A 17,270-nucleotide genomic window follows, 5' to 3' on the forward strand; every position below is an offset into this window, starting at 1 on the left:
CCACCCTTAGACAAAGAACTACAGGAAACTATCTAATGCCGAGGAAGGGAGCATTAGTATTTCCCAGGGGTGAGATCCCTGAGGTTATCTAATAGCAACTGGTCAACACTGGTACATACATACAAGCAATACCCAATAGGCAGGGCAGGTTGTATTTATATGTTTATGCATATATAATGTGTGTATGTAACAATTATAATGAAAGAGTGGTCATCAATTTGAGAGGGAATGAAGGGGAATGAGAAGAGTTCAAGGGACAGTGCAGAGAAGGGGCTGGAATAAAGAAAGAGAAGGGGGGAATGGTACAGTCATTTTAATTAAAAACTTAAAAACTATTTTGTCATATACATTTTACTATACAGCAAAATGGAAGGCTGTTGGGGAATAGTCAATAAAGGAACATTCGATTTTTATGCTCACCAGTTTGAGGCTGTGAGGCTGTGTATGGAGGGGTGCCGTAGAGAATGGAATAGATAACTCAGGGGAAAGAGGGAGGCGCTCTGGTCAAGGCAGCTGCTGTGGAATCAGAGAGAAGCCACGTTCTGCATTCATGCTGAGGGTAACTGACAATCAGGAATGTTTTCATAGTCTTTGCCCTTAGAGTTGTCATACTGGAGGTTTGAATTTTAAGGGTGAAGCAGGCTACTGCAAGATGAGCAGATGTTCAGTTCCACGCATAGGAAATGTGAGAGTTTCTAAATCGAGCTGCTGTGTGGGCTGCTGGAAATAGGGTCTGGAGTTCAGGGATTCTGAGATCATTAACATTCAGACAGCGTTTAAAAGCACAAGATGGTACGAGATCTCAAGGAGAGTGTTCATTGAAAGAAAAGACAGAACCTTCAGGCATTCATTCCAAGACGATGAGGAAAGGGGCTGGAGAGATGTCTCAGCAGCTAAGAACACTGCACACATGTACTGCACATACAGACATGCCACCAAACATAAAACAAAATGAATAAACATTTTTAAAAAGTTGGTGGAAAGCTTGGTGTCCTGACTGACGAGTGACATGTGGAGCACGTCATGTTGTCTAGTACTGCTGATAGGCAAGGGAAAAGGCTCGAACACACCTTTGCAGTAAGACTGTAACAGTCACGTTTAACTTGGACAAGCATAATTTCTGTGGACCTGCAGAAATGTATTTAAAAGAGACCAGATGGAGAGAAATTTGAGATGTTAGCTATAAGTAAATATTTCAAAGATTGTGCTATACACAACGGCAAAGGAATAAGCATGTGTGTGTGTGTGTGTTCCATGAACACAGTAGTTCATAGCTGTGTGCTTCTCTAGCATGTATGAGGTCTTGGGTTTTGTCCCTAGGGCAGCACAGGAAGGGACAAGGGTAGGGAGGAACGAAGGGAGGATAGTAAAGGAATTTATAATATTCCCGAAATAATAGCGAGCTTATATGTCAGCGAGAAAGTTGCAACAGCTGTGGAGAAATGAAGAAACAGGGTGGAATTGCTATATGAACACAGAACTGAACTCATGCAGAAACACATCTTACCCAGGACCTGTCACCACTAACACTCGAAGAAACATCTGTACAAGCTCCATTTCTACCCAATGCCAAAAGACAGATAGTAACAAAAAAAGTTATTGAAACTCTGTCTACACATAAGCCTCAAGGGGACTCTCAGGTCATTTAGCATTGTACTTAATGTCACCAAACTCCACATTTGAAAAGGATTGAAATGGCGTGCTTTATGACATATGTATATCTCACCAACTTAAAATCAAAGTGGAAGGCAGCTGGAGGGTTCTAAGTTTCTCTCACACTTGGGCAATTCAGAGATCCTCATGCAGCAGTGAGGAAACCAAAACCCTATTGTTCTTTTGCCTTGCCCTCCCTTCCCTCCTCTCCCACCTTCCTTTTCTTTTGAAGCCAGGCACAGAAAGGACTCTATTCTTTTAGCTACCAGCCTGCCTGCCAAGTAGAAGGCTGCTCACCTATGCACACTTTGAAGTGACGTGCAATTACCATGAGATCCCTTCCACATGGGCAGTCTGACCTGTTCATGGCCCTTGCTTTCCCTACCGCATGAAAGCAAGTCTGTCAGAAGTGGAAAGAATCCACTGCACACTCACCCTTGACCTGTGTGAGCTTTAAAGACATTGGCCAACGGCCAGATCAGGGTGATGGTGCCAAGTACAGTCCAGCAATTTCTGTATGTGTCTTCCAGGAAGTCTGTCCTTAATAGAAACTCTGGGTGCACTCTCCTTACTGTGCTGTGTCTACAGGGGAAGGGCTGTTATTGTCATGAAGAAGACTAACGGAAATTAATGAGCTATTGACTTAGCTCCAAGCACATTCAGTCTTAGGGAGATGCCACTATGGCAGATTAGAAAGGCAGACTTGCTCTCTGGAAATGTCATTTACTGAATTGCTTTATTACATTCCAGGCACAGAACTAGACCCCCTGTGGGTATCCCCCTCCTCCAAGGTCTGTTTCCAACCTCATCCAGTGAATCCAGAGGCTGTGCTTTGGGTTTTATGTTGCGTCATTTAATTAACACAACAATTCCTTGACCTTAAGATCTTTCTCCATTGTTCAGCTAGAGAAATGGTAGCCCAGATGGGTCGAATAACTTGTCCCAGTTTGGAAGATTAATGACTAGCTGAGATTTGAACCCAACTGTAGTTCCCAAACCTGCTTTTTTGTCAAAACATGGTTTTATTCTGTAATCGGGGCCATCCTGGAACTCACTATGTAGTGTAGGCTGGCCTCAAACTCAGGGCAGTCCTCCTGCCTTAGCATCTGGAGTTCTGGAATAGAGCCAGTGCACATTTTCATCATTATAGATTACTGCATATGTATATGAACACATGTATGTGTATGTATGTATGTATGTATGTATGTATGTATGTATGTGAATGTGTATGGCCATGGGTGTATGTAGAAGGAAAATGGCAACTTTCCTTTTACCATGTGGGACCTAGGGACTGAAGTCAGGTGTTCAGGACTGGTAGCATGTACCCTTACTTTCTGAGCCATCTCCCTGGTCCATTGTTTTATGTATTTCAAGTTGTTTGAAATTGCATATTCATTTGTTTTGTGCTTTTGAATGCATGCATGTGCTTGTATGCTTGTGTGTATCCGTGTGGGTACACATGTGTAGCATAAGTGTGGAGGTCAGAGGACAACTTGCAGAAATTGTTTGTCTCCTTCTATCACATGGGTCACAGGGATCAAATTCAGGTTGTCAGGCTTGGTGGCCACCACTTTTACTCACTGAGCCATGTTACAGGCCTGCCAAAAGCCTAATTTCTTAGTCATAGTGTGAATGTGTGTGTGTGTGTGTGTGTGAGAGCGCGAGTGCACATATGTATGATTTGTCAGAAAACCCTTTGAGCCAGAACTGTATGTTTTACTTATTAGGGGGGCGGGATGTGTCTTCTGGGCTCAGCCTAATGTCATCTTTGTCAACACCTGATATTTTAGTCATGGTCAGTCCTTCACCCTCTTCTAGACACTCATGCTCTTGGCTGACCAAGTGTCTCTACATTTCATTTTCCCAAGATTTGAGAATTAGTGTCTTCTAGAAATAAAGCAAAAATGGTTTCCTTTAAAAGTTGGCTAACCTAGAGAGCCTCCTCCTATTTGAGTAGGACACATTTAAATGGGGTTATGGTACAAATGCCAACAGATAGCTTCAAGACTATGAGGGGTGTATGTTATCTCCCTAACTATGCTATGAGTTCTCTGAGGACAGAATCATATCTGTTTCTCTCTCCTGATACTTAGGCTCTTACACTGGTCCACAGCTGGCAGGTTAGGATGCTCACAGGGGACAACTGCTGTTTGTATAATGCATATGCCAGCTTACTTGCCTAGAGCTTGCTTTTTCCAATGTCCATGGCTGTAGCATCTTGGTCTTTGATACTTCTAAAATAAAACTGGTTCTTGAGAAACCAAGCAGTAATTATTTTCCAGAAGCAGTACCTCAAACACAGAAAATGGGTAGGGAATGGAAATTACACCACGTTTCCATTTTCCCAAGTTATCTGCTTTTTAGGGAATTTTTCATCTATGGATTCCTCCAACCTAAGTCTTGACCTTTGGAGAGTATGGGAAGTCAAAGGGCTCAGAGAATCTGACTGTTAAGAAATGAGGCAGCAAAATTCCTACATTCCCATGCTCCCATTAGTTTCTTAACCATGACTATGATGGATGTATTGATTATGTTCTGAAAGTTCTTGGGAAAAAATAAAATCTCAGTGTCTAACCTGGCAACAGAAAGAATCAAAGCATTAAGCACTAAAGGTACTCCAGTACTGGCTAGGATCTCAAGTACAACTCTTGCTTCTTCAACAGAATGGAAACTAATAGTAGAATGTACTAGACCCCATTCTATGGAAGCCCTGGATTTCCATAAACCTTTGATCATTTAATGGTGTGGCAATGTTGTGGAATTACATGGCCTTTCAATACCTCTCTTCACTCTATTCTGGTCTTGCACTTGGCTGCAGGACCCATAAAGACACTTTGTCTCCCTCCACTTTGGGGTGTTCAAACCTGCTTCCTTCCTTCTGCCTAGAGTACCCCTTTCCTTTGTTAGCATCTCTTCAGTTTTGAAAGTTCACACTTAAATGACCCCTCCTGAGAGCAGCCATTTCTGACAGCACCTTTCAAAGCTACTCTGCATGGCTCTTCACAAGAATCCCATGCTTTTCCTGAGATTCAGCGATTTATATTTGTATTGGTGTTGTTACTATCTGCCCTGTAGACTGTGTAGTCAACCAGGGAAGAGATCATAGCTGACATTTCACCACGGATATTCCTTGCCCAGCTTAATGTCTCACAAGTAGCAGAGATAAAATCAATGTTCACTGGAAGCATTGATTCTTGGGCTACTCATTAATCTCAATGATACTTGTTACCTGGTATCCTAGGCTCATGTCTTCTAATACTGTACACAAACAGGAACACACACGCACACGCACATGCACACACACAATAGGTACATCAGACCCAATGAATTATTAAAATGTAAAATATCACAATTTTACATGTACCTCATTCTCTTCAATGAGGCACACTTAGCTATGTGAACTCGTTGTGAGGTGCACACTCACTCTTGGGATATTTCAGTTCTAGAGCTTGTCCAAGACAGTCTCCACTCATTCAGGAAGAAAGACATTAGAACACCAGAGGCTGGGTGGGAGAGATCTTTCTATGCCAAGAAAGTCTGATCAGGTGCCCTCCTTCAAGAAAACAACATCTAATTGGCTTGCTGGATGGTGGAGAAGGGATTTATAGATTACTTAGTTTATTAGTAGTGGAGGAGCCAGCTTCAGAGACCTGCTGGTGTTTGCCCCATGTGCCTGGAGTTAGCAGGATGACATAGTGAAGGCTAGCCGAGGGACAGCTGTCAGTGAATCAATAATGGCAGAAAGGGCAGCTAGCTAGAGGCATCAACCATGCCCAGTTTAAATGATAGCTTCAGTGTTTACCTGCTGGAGAGTCTAGACATAAGACAGAGAGACTGTTACCTAGTGCATGTACATGTGGTGTGTATGTGTGTGTGTGTGTGTGTGTGTGTACACATGTATAGAAAGCACTTGGAGTGGTACGAGTCACATATAAACACTGACGTCAGAATAACACTTTACTTAGAGCAACAGTTCTCAGCCTGTAAGTAGCAACCCCCACATGGGGGTCAGTCGTACATCACATATCTTGCCTATCAGATATTTACAGTAGGATTAATAACAGCAGCAAAAATTACACTTATGAAATAGCGGCAAAATAATTTTATGATTGGGGGTCCCTACAACCAAGGACAGGAACTGTCCTGCAGGGTCACAGCATTTGCCACCTCTTCTCTAGAAGTTACCCGGTGAGCAGTTAAAAGGATGGTTTTAGATGTTGTCGGAAAGATACAGTTTAGCTCTGTCATTTGTAAGTGATATGTCTTTAGGAAAGTTGCTTGAGATCTCTGAACATCATTGTCTTTAAAATATAAACAATGAGGTTAGTAGCAGGATGCCTTTAGTGGGGTCTGATGAGGGGTGAGGGGAGTGAGGAGCAGAAAGGGACATGCTGCAGGTTCTCAGTAACTGTGACCATGTCTTGTTACTTTTCCTAGTGCATCCCTTCCTAGGACTCAGAAAAGGCAGTGCAAGGCTCCACATAGTAGGACTACCAAAGCCACTTCGAGTAGATAGGGCAAATCTCATCACCAATTATTTTATTGTTTTATTCAATAACATTGCAGAATTGCAGAGCTAGCTCACACAGTCTCTAAATTTTTAAACAGGTTGTCAACATTTAAAAATGACAAAGTTTTATTTGTAAAACTCTCTCTCCTTTCCTCTCTTCTCCCTCCTCATCTCTCCAACCATGTTTGCTTTGAGACTTACTCTGTAGCCCAGAGTGACATTGAACTTGCTTCTCAAGTGTTGGGCTTACAGGCATGCACCACCACAGCTGGCTAGATTGTTATTTTCTTTAATCACCACCACTACAACAGGCAGCACTGGGCTGTCATTCCCACACTGATCCTTCTGGTCTGAGCTAAGGAGCAGCTCCCCATATAAAAGACCTCTGGATCCTGAATTTACAGAGTCTCTCACCCATTCTTTTTTTTTTTTTTTTGCTGTTGTTGAATTTATTACAGGAAGTTGACTGTCAAATGCTGTATGGTACTCCCAAATGTTACTAGGTGGTGATGCAGATAAAGTCAAGGGTTGAGGAAATAGTCAGGGTTTCTGCAGGCAAGGTTCAAAGAACCTCAGATGACCTCCCTAAGAAGTGGCCATGCCAACCACCTGTTCTTAGTGAACTCACAGCAACAGATTATTTGTCAATGCCTATTGACACCTGGGCTTTCCTGACACACCTGCACACATCTTTCACACTACTTGGTTTCTGAACTCTACCTGACTCTGATTCAGTATCTGAGGGTCTTGGCTTTCCCAGAATCCTTTGCAAATTGGCTTCTCTACAATTCCTTGGTCCCCACTGCCTTGGGTCATTCATCTGCACCAGCTAGTGGAAGTGTCAAACAAGGAAACAGTGAATCACAGTCAAAGGCTCACCAGGCATTGACCTCAGAAACTCACTCTTAGCTCACCTAGACTCTTCTTCAGTTCTGTCTAGGTTGAGAGGGTAGAGAACAAAGGAGAAGAATGTTGTACAACAATGATCAGGAGCTGAGCCCTCAAAGATAAGGTCTTAGAGAGTAGCTATACCTCAGGTATGTTTCTGTGGAAGAAAAGATGTGCTCTGTGAAATGACTCATCTTTGATGGCTTGTTTACACTGAGGACTAATATAGGTATGATGATCAGAAGTCCTGTGCAAAGGGGCTCAATCTACAGTTCATACATCTAACGATATTCATTCATCACCTATGAGCCAGAAGCCATTCTGGTATTGGTGGTGGTCATGTTGACAGGCAAGACCTCTGAACTCAAGTAACTTCTTTACCGTGGAGTAAATAAAGCAGGTTGTTTCACCCCATTTCCACATCTGACAAAGAGGATATGATAAGCACTGTCTCATATGCATGGCCCATAGTACATCCCAGGCCCTTTGTCTAGAAGCCCTACCTACAGAACAAAGAAAAGGCAGAGATTGTTAGAGCATTGATGCAGAAGGAAGCCCAAAACTGCTCAAGAACAGTGCATGGGATACAGGAAGTCCAAGAGACTCTAGTAGAACGTTAACCTAGGATGAATGACAGCTTTATCCTGCTTCTGGGATTCGGAAGGTGTTACTGGGAACGTCCAGACAATTGTTAACTTGCCTTTCCCTTACCTCTAAAGTAGAGCTGTTTGTCTCTCTTTTTAATGTGACCCAGTTGGAAATGTATTTGTTTTCCACTGTTTAATCTTCTGTATCACCCACTGTTGATTAGATTTAATTAATTTATGTTTCTAATGAATTTAGAAACTCACCGTGCTGTAGCAGGAACATTTTTAGACAGCATCTGGCCACCAAATGGATTGATTACCTTATCTGCAAAAGTCTTTCAAACATCTGGGGCCAGATTTTTTGAGATGTCAGAAGCCTTTGTAGAGATTTTTGTAAAAAAGCATGCCAAATATTAAGGTGGAAAGAGAGGGAGGATGCTGGACACAGGTAGAATTCGCTTTGACTTGAAACTCTAGATCCTGGCAGTCTTCCAGCTTGAAAGCACAGTTTGCTGCTCATTGGCACCACTTCAATGGCACAAATAGACTGATCTGAGTATATTTTGTTCAATATAATCAGAATCCACCAAGTCTAAGCCCAGGCTGCCACCCTGTGAACTTTCTTGGCACCTCCTTCTGAATGGAAGCTTCCCCTGATCATTAGGATGAAACATTTACAGAAAACATTTAGAGAGAGGTACTTTGCTCTCATTCATTCAACAAACATTTATGGGGTGGGGGAGCGCTGTGTGCTTGGCCCTGGGCCATGTGCACCTCTTCATCAGCTGCTCTTGGCAACAGCCCCTGCAGGATGGCAGGCTCTGCTCTTCCACTCACACAGATATGACCGAGCAGAATGCGAAACAATAATTAATATCCACAGTACTAATAAAGGATAAAGACACACACACACACACACACACACACACACACACACACTCACACCCCATCACCACACGAAGTACTAATACTTTACAAGCACTAACCTGTTCTCCAGTTCCCACACATAGGGTAGATGCCATTTTGTCTCCTCCATTTTACAGAGAAGATCAAAGGCACCTGGAATTGATGGACTTGCCCACAGCTATCCAGCTAGTTCTCAGCAGCACCTGCCTCCTAACTTGAGAGCCTCTCTCTGCTCCCCACTTCAGGGCTGTCCCTGTCTAGACATGGTTCACTGAAGGCTTCAGTAGGTCCCATTCCAGGGCCATCAGTGCATTATGCTTTCGGGCACATTCACACTGTGTCTAGTGAGTAGTGCTCTTCTGAAGGATGCCTGAGGGTCTGAAAGAAGGAGAGGAGGTCACCTGCGGCAGAGCTGGCAATAGGGCAGCAGGGCGGAGGCTGTCCTCAGGGCTACAAAGGCTACTTTCTCAGAGCTGCCTGCTGACAGATGAGGCAGGGGAATGCTGAGAACTAAACAGCTTGCCCAAAGCTGCATGGGGGACAAGTAAGACAAAGCATAATAGGGGGTGGCTTGCACTGGCCACACCCATTCCAAAGGCACAGAGAGAAAGGGAGGTGATGGTGGTGGTGATGGCGGCGGCAGCGAAGGAGCCAAAGAATGTGCAGAGAATAAGGAAAACAGCTTCATCTTGAGAGCTAGGTGACTGATGTTGGAAAGCTCCTGGCCTGACTGGTTTTTCTGGCTCAAGTTCAAAGGGAGATGACTGACAACCAGGTGGCGGCCCATAATATAAGCTACAATGACAAGCTTGTAACACAGAACACCTGAAAGTTCATGGATGATGAATGCAGCCTTTTGCGACAGCTTGCTGGTTGCATGCTGCTCTCGAGTAAATCTCTGTTGATCTAATCTAGTTCTGTATATTTCTTGTCTTTTGTTATGAAGGTCTCTTATTTCCTTCTGCAACTCTCTAACTACTACCTCAACATGGCAGGTCCTCTACTCTTGACCTTTCTACTCACTTCTTACCTGCCTATTCAACCACTGACTTTCCCTTGGTCTGTATAGCCCATATGCATCTAGTCCTTAGGCGCTACGGTTCTCCCAGGAAGACTTCCTTGATTTTCCTACTCTGGTCAGGTATTCATTTAAAGCATATTTTAAGCACTCTCATTTCCTGCTACACTACACTGGAAAGGAACTGTTGTTTGGTCTCCTTATTGATACAGCATGCTAGCAATCACTGTATCTATAGTGTATGGGTCTGAAGAAATATTTAGCTGAATGGAAGGGAGGGATTTTGAACCTTACAGCACGCCCTTCCTGTTTGAAATCTCTTACCTTCATGCTTCATTCTGTGAGTTATTAAAAGCTTCCTTAAGCCATCATTGTTAATTTTTCCTCTATCACTATTCTCTGGACCCTTGCAGAAAAATCAGAATAGGGAAAAAAATCCCTGAGGAAAGAAGGGATTAAGTCAGAAAGGACCAGAAGATCTTATGAAGTCCTAAACTTTAATCTGGGAAATGGAGAGTAGGTGTTCATATGTACAAACTATGGCGATAGACAGTGAAACGGACTGTTTTAACTGCAGTTAATTAATTAATTAATATAAGCGCACCCCCTTTGATATCTCATGTTTGTTGACAAGACCCAGAGTTCCTCCCTCTGGTGTCACACTCAGTGTGTCATACTGGTGTACTTGTCAACTTGCTTGTCACACTTTTCTCAAATGTGTGCCCCGTTCTTTTCAAACCCTTTGTACCTATTTTCATATCTCTGCTTAAAATTACACTGCAGATCTGACTCTCAATGTTTTTCTCTCTTACCTTCGCCTTCCAGAAGCTCCTTCCCATCTTGAGAGATGAAGAAGAATGTGTCTCAGTCTCAACAAATGCATGAGTCTCATTAATCTCCCTTCTCTGCACCCTTGACTCTTGTCTGGTTCATTCATGCCACTTCTGGAAGATGGTAAGTGCCTTGGAGGCAGGAACTTGCTATATTTTGTTATTCTTAGTGCCCAACTCTGTGTGTACTGAAGGCGCTGACCTATGCTCTAAAGCCCTCAAACAGCTATAAGCTTGAATACAAGTTACAAAGGTGGGTTTTCTGTCTTTTAAAATAGAGACATGGCGGTGCTCTGAGAAGACAATTGACTTAGGATTCAAACAAGGTTTCAAACCTGGATTTCGCCACTCGCTTGGCTTTAGGACTGAGCACAACGAATTGCCATCGCCAAAATTCCATTTCCTCATTCACACAATGGGGACTTTCTCATGGGCTATTGAGAGAAGCAAACAACAGCATAAATATTTTTTAGTTGACATTTGCCAGCTTATTTATTTGGAGAAAGAAAACATAGTCACACTTCCACAAAAGCCCTTGCTTTCAACTACCCAGTGAAGGACCCAGAAGAGCCACAGACTCCCAGGAAACACTGAATGCATGCTAACCCTTATTAACAGGACTCCCACACACAAATGGGAGGTGACACACAGAGAGAAACACCAAAGAATGAGGATGTAAGCTCAAGAGAGCTGAAAGAGTGGGTGCACCGTGAGCTGCACACACGTGCACACAAACAGAAAGCGTTCCATCCATTAGTCTGTCCTTAGAGAAATTCCAGCACATCCCATTAACACAGTCCCCAAGGCAAGAGCTGGCCTTTGACCTTTATGTCTTTAATATCTCTGCAAAGATTCGGAAGCTGTAATCATCTCGAAATGGTACACAAAGGCAAGTGTATCTAGGCGTCTTGACAGCTCGCTGCTTTAGCTGTCGCTCATGTGACTCTTTCGTCACCCTAATTCCTAGCACTTCCATTCAAACTTTTGACCTTAGGATAGTTCTCTGATTGCTCAACAGGATTTTGACAGGTAGCAAAGAGGAACACCGAGGAACAAGTTCTATTGTGTTCTGACACACTCATTTACAAGACAACAGTTTAATAATTCTAATTCATATCTCTCTTCTATGCACGCAATCAATAATTCATGGCAATCCCTCAGCTGCATTTGTAGAGACAACAGAAAGGGCACGATATTGCTTCTCTTCAACTCACCCTCCTTTCTTCACATAGTCATGCCTGGAGCCAGGAGAGTTCAGAATCTCAAGGAAACAGTTTCCATGGTGACTCTCTCTTTGAGTACCCAACTGTATCTCACTCTTTCTGGGGTGAATTAATGCTCCTTATTGCTTTCATGCTAAATATATTGAGGATTAGATTTGATTTCCTCTGCAGCGATACAGTTTGATCAGAAAAATAGAAAGGGAAAAACACAGCGTGAAGACACTGTGCCTTTCTGCCACTTTCCTATCACAAAGGGCAAAGAAAACAGCTCAGGAAAAAAAAAAAAAAAAGCAACCAGTCAAAGGCAAATGCATGCAAGTGCCAGGAAGCCGGGGTATGTCTGTATTCTTTTATAATGTTAGAAAAACCTGTGTCAGGACAAATGACCTCAATTCCTCCAATTGTTGAAAGTGGTATAAGTTGACCATAGAACACAGGACACAGAAAATGCTTTTGTTTTCAACGCATTAATACTGTGCTCCCTCGACACAATTATGTACAGATTACACTGAACCTGGGAGTCTTTGAAGTAAAAATATCACACCTACTTGATGTTTTATTATAGGGACTTCTGCTTTCTCTCAATTGACTGGCCTTCTTTATTTGTTAGGAAATAGGGAACCCTCCTAAGTTTCCATAGTAACCTGAATTCCCACCCCCCAAAGAGCTTATAGCCCTAATATTTCCCATTTATTTATTCACTTTTCCCACTAGACTCTAATAGGTAGTGTCTGTTCTGTTCATGGCTTATCCCTTTGTCTGGCACATCACGTTGGTGGTGGGGGCACAACAGAAAATTAAAACAAGAAGTCTATGAGTGGTAACACAGAGGCACAGAAGTCTTCTTCAAATTAATTAGAAACATTCAAGGCCCTCAATTTTCTCCTGCCCCAACTCCTGCTCTCTTTCTGTCCTGCAAGCAGCAAAGGGTTAAAGGGACTTTTCTGCTTATGGGAGGAGGGATGAGGAACATGCATCATGGGAAGAATACTGTCTCCACCACCACATATCCATGCAGCTTGGAGTCTAGTCACCAGGCACTAAAATCAGGAAGAAAAGCGACACCCATCCACTTGGAGCAGTGGTTTTCAACCTATGGGTTGTGACCTATTAAACCTCTATGGACAAAAAGATTTACATTACAATTCATAACAGCAGCAGAATTACTTATGAAGTAGGGATGAAAATATTTTTATGGTTGGGGTGTCACCATAACATGAGGAACTGTACTATAAGGTCATAGCATTAGGACCATTAAGATAACTACTGATTTGGAGACAACCAATGAGCATATGGTATCTACATCCAACTAAATATGATGGCCATGAAGTTTGCGGATGAAGAGTAGAGTAGAGTTACTGAGCTCTGAAAGTTTGTGTCTAGGAAGGGTACTTTTGGGGCGCACCAGGAAGCAGAGCATGGTTAAGCACATTCCAACCCTCAGAGGTTAACAAAGCTTTCAGGAATTTTCAGGCGTGCTCCATGTCATACACCCATAGACTTCACCATCTGCTTAACAAATTCCTGTGTTAGTGTTCTTACTTTTTCATTTGATGTAAAGAAATAGAGATTTGGGAAGGCTGGACAGTTTCTAGCAGCCTAAGCTCAGTTAGTAGAAGAGCCCAGATTCAAAGCCACAGAGCCTGGTCTTGGAGTCAGTACCTTAACTACAGTCTCCTGAATCTCAGGCTCTCAGGCCGTGAGCGACGCAAGCTACTAGTGCTTTAATACTCTTTCCCTCAACACAAAGCACCTTCCATAGTCTCCTCTGCTGGGTCATTTACCAAACTCCACCACGTTCACAAATGCCACTGGGCAACCATCAGGATGCTTAGAGGCCACAGAAAAGTCTAGATTTCAAAAGGAAGACCACTTCACTGGCTGTGCCAATGGGCTTTTGCATCCCTGTAACCAGGACGTGCAGAGCTACAGCGAGACTCCTTGGGTTCCCATTTCCGTCTGAAGTCGCACTAGGAGGAGGGCTGAGTGTGGCCTTCTCATGTGAAATGGAGTTGTCTAGTGTTCTGAGGAGACCACAGAAGGTGTTCTTATGTTAGCCACTGTCTCTCCTAAACTCTCTTGTTAAAACTCAAAGCTTATCAGTGACCTGCTATTCCACTCTACTGCAGTAAATGGCAAGTACAGGGTCTCCTTATGCTGGCCCCTCGATATTTTTCATTTCCTACTGTGGATCCCCTCAACTATATTAGATATAGATATGACTCCTTAGGGTCAGGAAGGAAGCATTTAAGGTTTAAAGAGCCAAACTGTGTGATGTGAACTTTTCTTATTCTAGTTATCATTTTTAAATGATAAATAATTACTTTTTGTAATTGTAGGGTACAATGTGGTGTTTCTATTTATATTTACATTATAGAATGGTTAAGTCAAACTAATTAACATACTCTATTATTTCATACCATTTTTTGTTGTTGCTGTAAAATTATTTAAAAGCTATTTGTGCAGTAATTTTGAGCTATTCATATATTATCTTTATCTGGAATTACCTGTGCAATTGATCACTAAGACTGTTTTCCCCTAACTAAAATGCTATACCTTTTAAACAACAGTCACTCCCTCGAGTCCTCGAAAGCCACCATTTAACTCTCTTTCTGTGAGTCTGACTGTTTTAGACTCCCCATGTCCATAACACCACACAACATTTATCTTTTTATGTCTGGGTGAACTTTCCAATTTTAATTTTGCTTCTTTGATACATTTCAATTTCTCAGTTTTCAGCATTAATCATATGTAACTTTAGATATCATAAAATTGTTAACATTTTCTTTTTAGATGAAGTGATTTTTTCAGCTGAAGGAGGCAGGGCCTGGAGAGATTTGCTTTCGTGAGTGTTATCTATGAGAGCCAGCGTTAGGAAGGGACAAAGACCTCACCTCAGTGTTACTCATGACACTGTGACATTGCTGTGGATGGCATTCTTAAAAATGAAATCATCTCCTCATATGTATCAATAAGAGAAATTATTACTCATCGAGCAGAAAAACAAACATTCATTTCTTTTCTGCCAGAGAAGAAAAGGGGCTTAGTGATTATGTTCTTTATACAGCCAATGGTCACAGAGTCAACCTTGGATGTACAAAGAGGAAAAAAGGCCCCAGTAACCGGGAAGGCTAGACTTCTGTCATTAAAGAGTTGGGTGTCAGGGCAGCTTGACTAGCCCTGAACGTGCAGTCAGAGATACTTTACATGTCCATGAGGAATTGAGATCTTTGTGGTTACCAGTGGGAATAGGTTAGGGGGTAGGGGAGTGGGGGAGTGGGGGAGTGGGGGTGGGGGATGGAGCATGGGGATGGGGTACTTTAGGTGCAAGCCTGGAAGGAAGAACTGAAGTGAGTGAGTATCCCTTTTTGGTAGAACCCTGTACCCCACACTCATTGACTCCCTTCTAATCTCCTCATTGTTAAATAGCCTGAAATGTATTTTTAAAAACATTTCTATAAACAAAATACTATATGCGTCACAAAGATACTTCTAATAGCAGATATTCTAAAGAAATAAGAATGGATGAAAACAAAAATGGACTGTGGTAGCAATTCAGGAGTATAAGGTGACTTACTAGTTACTGGCCTCTTAAAATGTAAAAGCAGTAGGACTGTTGAGAGCATGGCCCCTCTAGGAACAGAAGTGCAGTGATGTGTGAGTATGTATGTATGTATGTATGTATGCACTATATATTTATGAATGTATGGGTGTATTTATTGGTGTGGAAGGATCTGAAGGTGCCTAGTGTTCTGCTTATAGTACTGGGCAGAAATGTAAAACTGAGTTTTGCCACAGCCCCTAACTGCAGTGTACTGCATTTATTATTGAATGATTAGCATCTTACATGGCAGGGAAGGACAACTGTTATCTCTAGAGCCTTGCATTTACTTTTTCTCAGTCTCTAGAGAGTTTTTTCAGTCATAAGGAACTCAAATTTGAAATCACATAGATCTGGGTGTCAAAAAGCTCTTGGGAGATTCAGGTTTTTTGTTTTTGTTTTTGTTTTTTTTTTCTGTAAGATGATATAGACATATTGCCATCTTTTCATTGAGAGGTGTGAGGGAGGGGGGAAGAGATAAAGGAGCCAGCCTAACACCTGGCATGCAGCAAATCCTTACAAAGCAAAGCCAATGAAATGGATGGAAATCTGGGGGCCAGAGTGTGGGTATCCATAGGCATGTTTTAGATTTTTCTCTATGAGAGGTTTATCATTTTGCAATAGGGTCAAACTAATTTCTGTATTTGTGTAGTTGGCTTTGGCTTCCCCTCTTTATCCCCGAGGTAGAGGTAGATCTATAAATATCTCCCAGTGACTTATGATTAAGGTGAGGGCCAAGGACTCTTTCCTTGTGTGATGTTTCAAAACAACCTTTTCGGGGGATACTTGATGGCTTGCAGGGATATTTATGATTCAGACCTCCTGGCAAAGTCCCTGATGCTGACTCATTTGCTACCCTTAGAGAGAAGGAGGCAGCTGAAACCATCACTCATTTATTCTGCTTATCAGTGATAGCAAGAGGTCAGAGGTAAGCCATTCAGCATAGGGTGACTACGAGAATCAAGAATTTCAATAATGCTCCTTTGACCACGTACACAATAAGGGGATTTCTGGCATGCCCACACTCATAAAAGTGCCTGCAAGATCTTCCTTATTGCAAGGCATTAGTGAGGCATTGCTAACAGATAATTTTCTGTGGGATGCCTTGGCCTTCAGCTCTGAATGCTCAGAAACTATCCTTTCTCTTCAAAGCAAGAGAAAACACAGAGACAGCTGACAGGAAATGGAGGTGGACAGAAAAGGAAGAGAGACACGGAATTTCCACAGTGGCTTTGTCCCTGAAAGTGAGAACAAAGGCACCCTTACTGACATGGAAAGAGGGACACAAAATAAAGGTACATTTTATAAGCATTACCACGAACAATGACAATAACATTAATAAAACTGCAGTGTTTACATTCTAATCACCACCAATTACAACATCAACCAAACACATCAAAGATAAGAGTTTTGAAGTATGAAAGTGAAGAAATACTAACAGCTAACAACTGATGGGATATTTGGGGTCAGGGGTTGTGTTATATACCCTTAAATGTATTCTTTGGTCAACTCATAAACACAAGAACAGACTGTGTGTTTTTCTAAGTCCAGCTTGTAGCTGGGGAACACAGGGATGGATGATGGTGGATAACTTGCTTAAGTGAACACACAGCTGAACTGACTGATCCTAATCTTGTACTGTTACAGCGTCAGCCAAGAAAAGTTGCACTGACAACAATTCCATTTGTGACTCATAAATTATTAACACACAGTTGTTCAAAATTTATGTACCCAACATTCCTCTTGGCTCTAGATACAGAATATGTGTGAGAATTTGGGTCAGATATGGACTTCTAGACCTCCGGGTGTTCTTAGCATCACTGCCTCTCCGTATGCAAGCCTTCCATATGTATGTCCTGTCCTCACCATTTAGTGACACAATCCAAGTCAGCAACCAAGCAAGGCAGTCCATGCTCAACTGTGAAAACACAGAAGAGCACATACAGAATTGTGGGAACAGGACTGTGCGCGCTCACCCAATGGAACTTGTGGGTTTGCTAATGTCAAAAGACAATTCTTTGCGAGATACCAAGTTTACTGGGGGGTGGGGGGTG

The 17,270-nt window shown here is 42.4% G+C and overlaps 1 protein-coding gene across 12 annotated transcripts in view; it reads right to left on the reverse strand.

Annotated features, from left to right (window-relative positions):
* Ppp2r2b (protein phosphatase 2 regulatory subunit Bbeta) overlaps nt 1–17,270 on the reverse strand; it is a 404,944-nt gene that overhangs the window by 106,137 nt on the left and 281,537 nt on the right. The window contains exon 1 of one of the 12 annotated variants that reach the window (XM_021150235.2): nt 10,728–10,826. The exons of the other annotated variants lie outside the window; for them this stretch is intronic. Within the exon in view, the coding sequence (XP_021005894.1) occupies nt 10,728–10,800 (73 nt within the window). The 5' untranslated portion in view covers nt 10,801–10,826. Of the gene's footprint in view, nt 1–10,727; nt 10,827–17,270 lie in introns of those variants that run through there. 12 annotated transcript variants of the gene reach the window in all.

This window comes from Mus caroli, chromosome 18 (assembly GCF_900094665.2).
Source record: "Mus caroli chromosome 18, CAROLI_EIJ_v1.1, whole genome shotgun sequence".
Taxonomy (NCBI): Eukaryota; Metazoa; Chordata; class Mammalia; order Rodentia; family Muridae; genus Mus; species Mus caroli.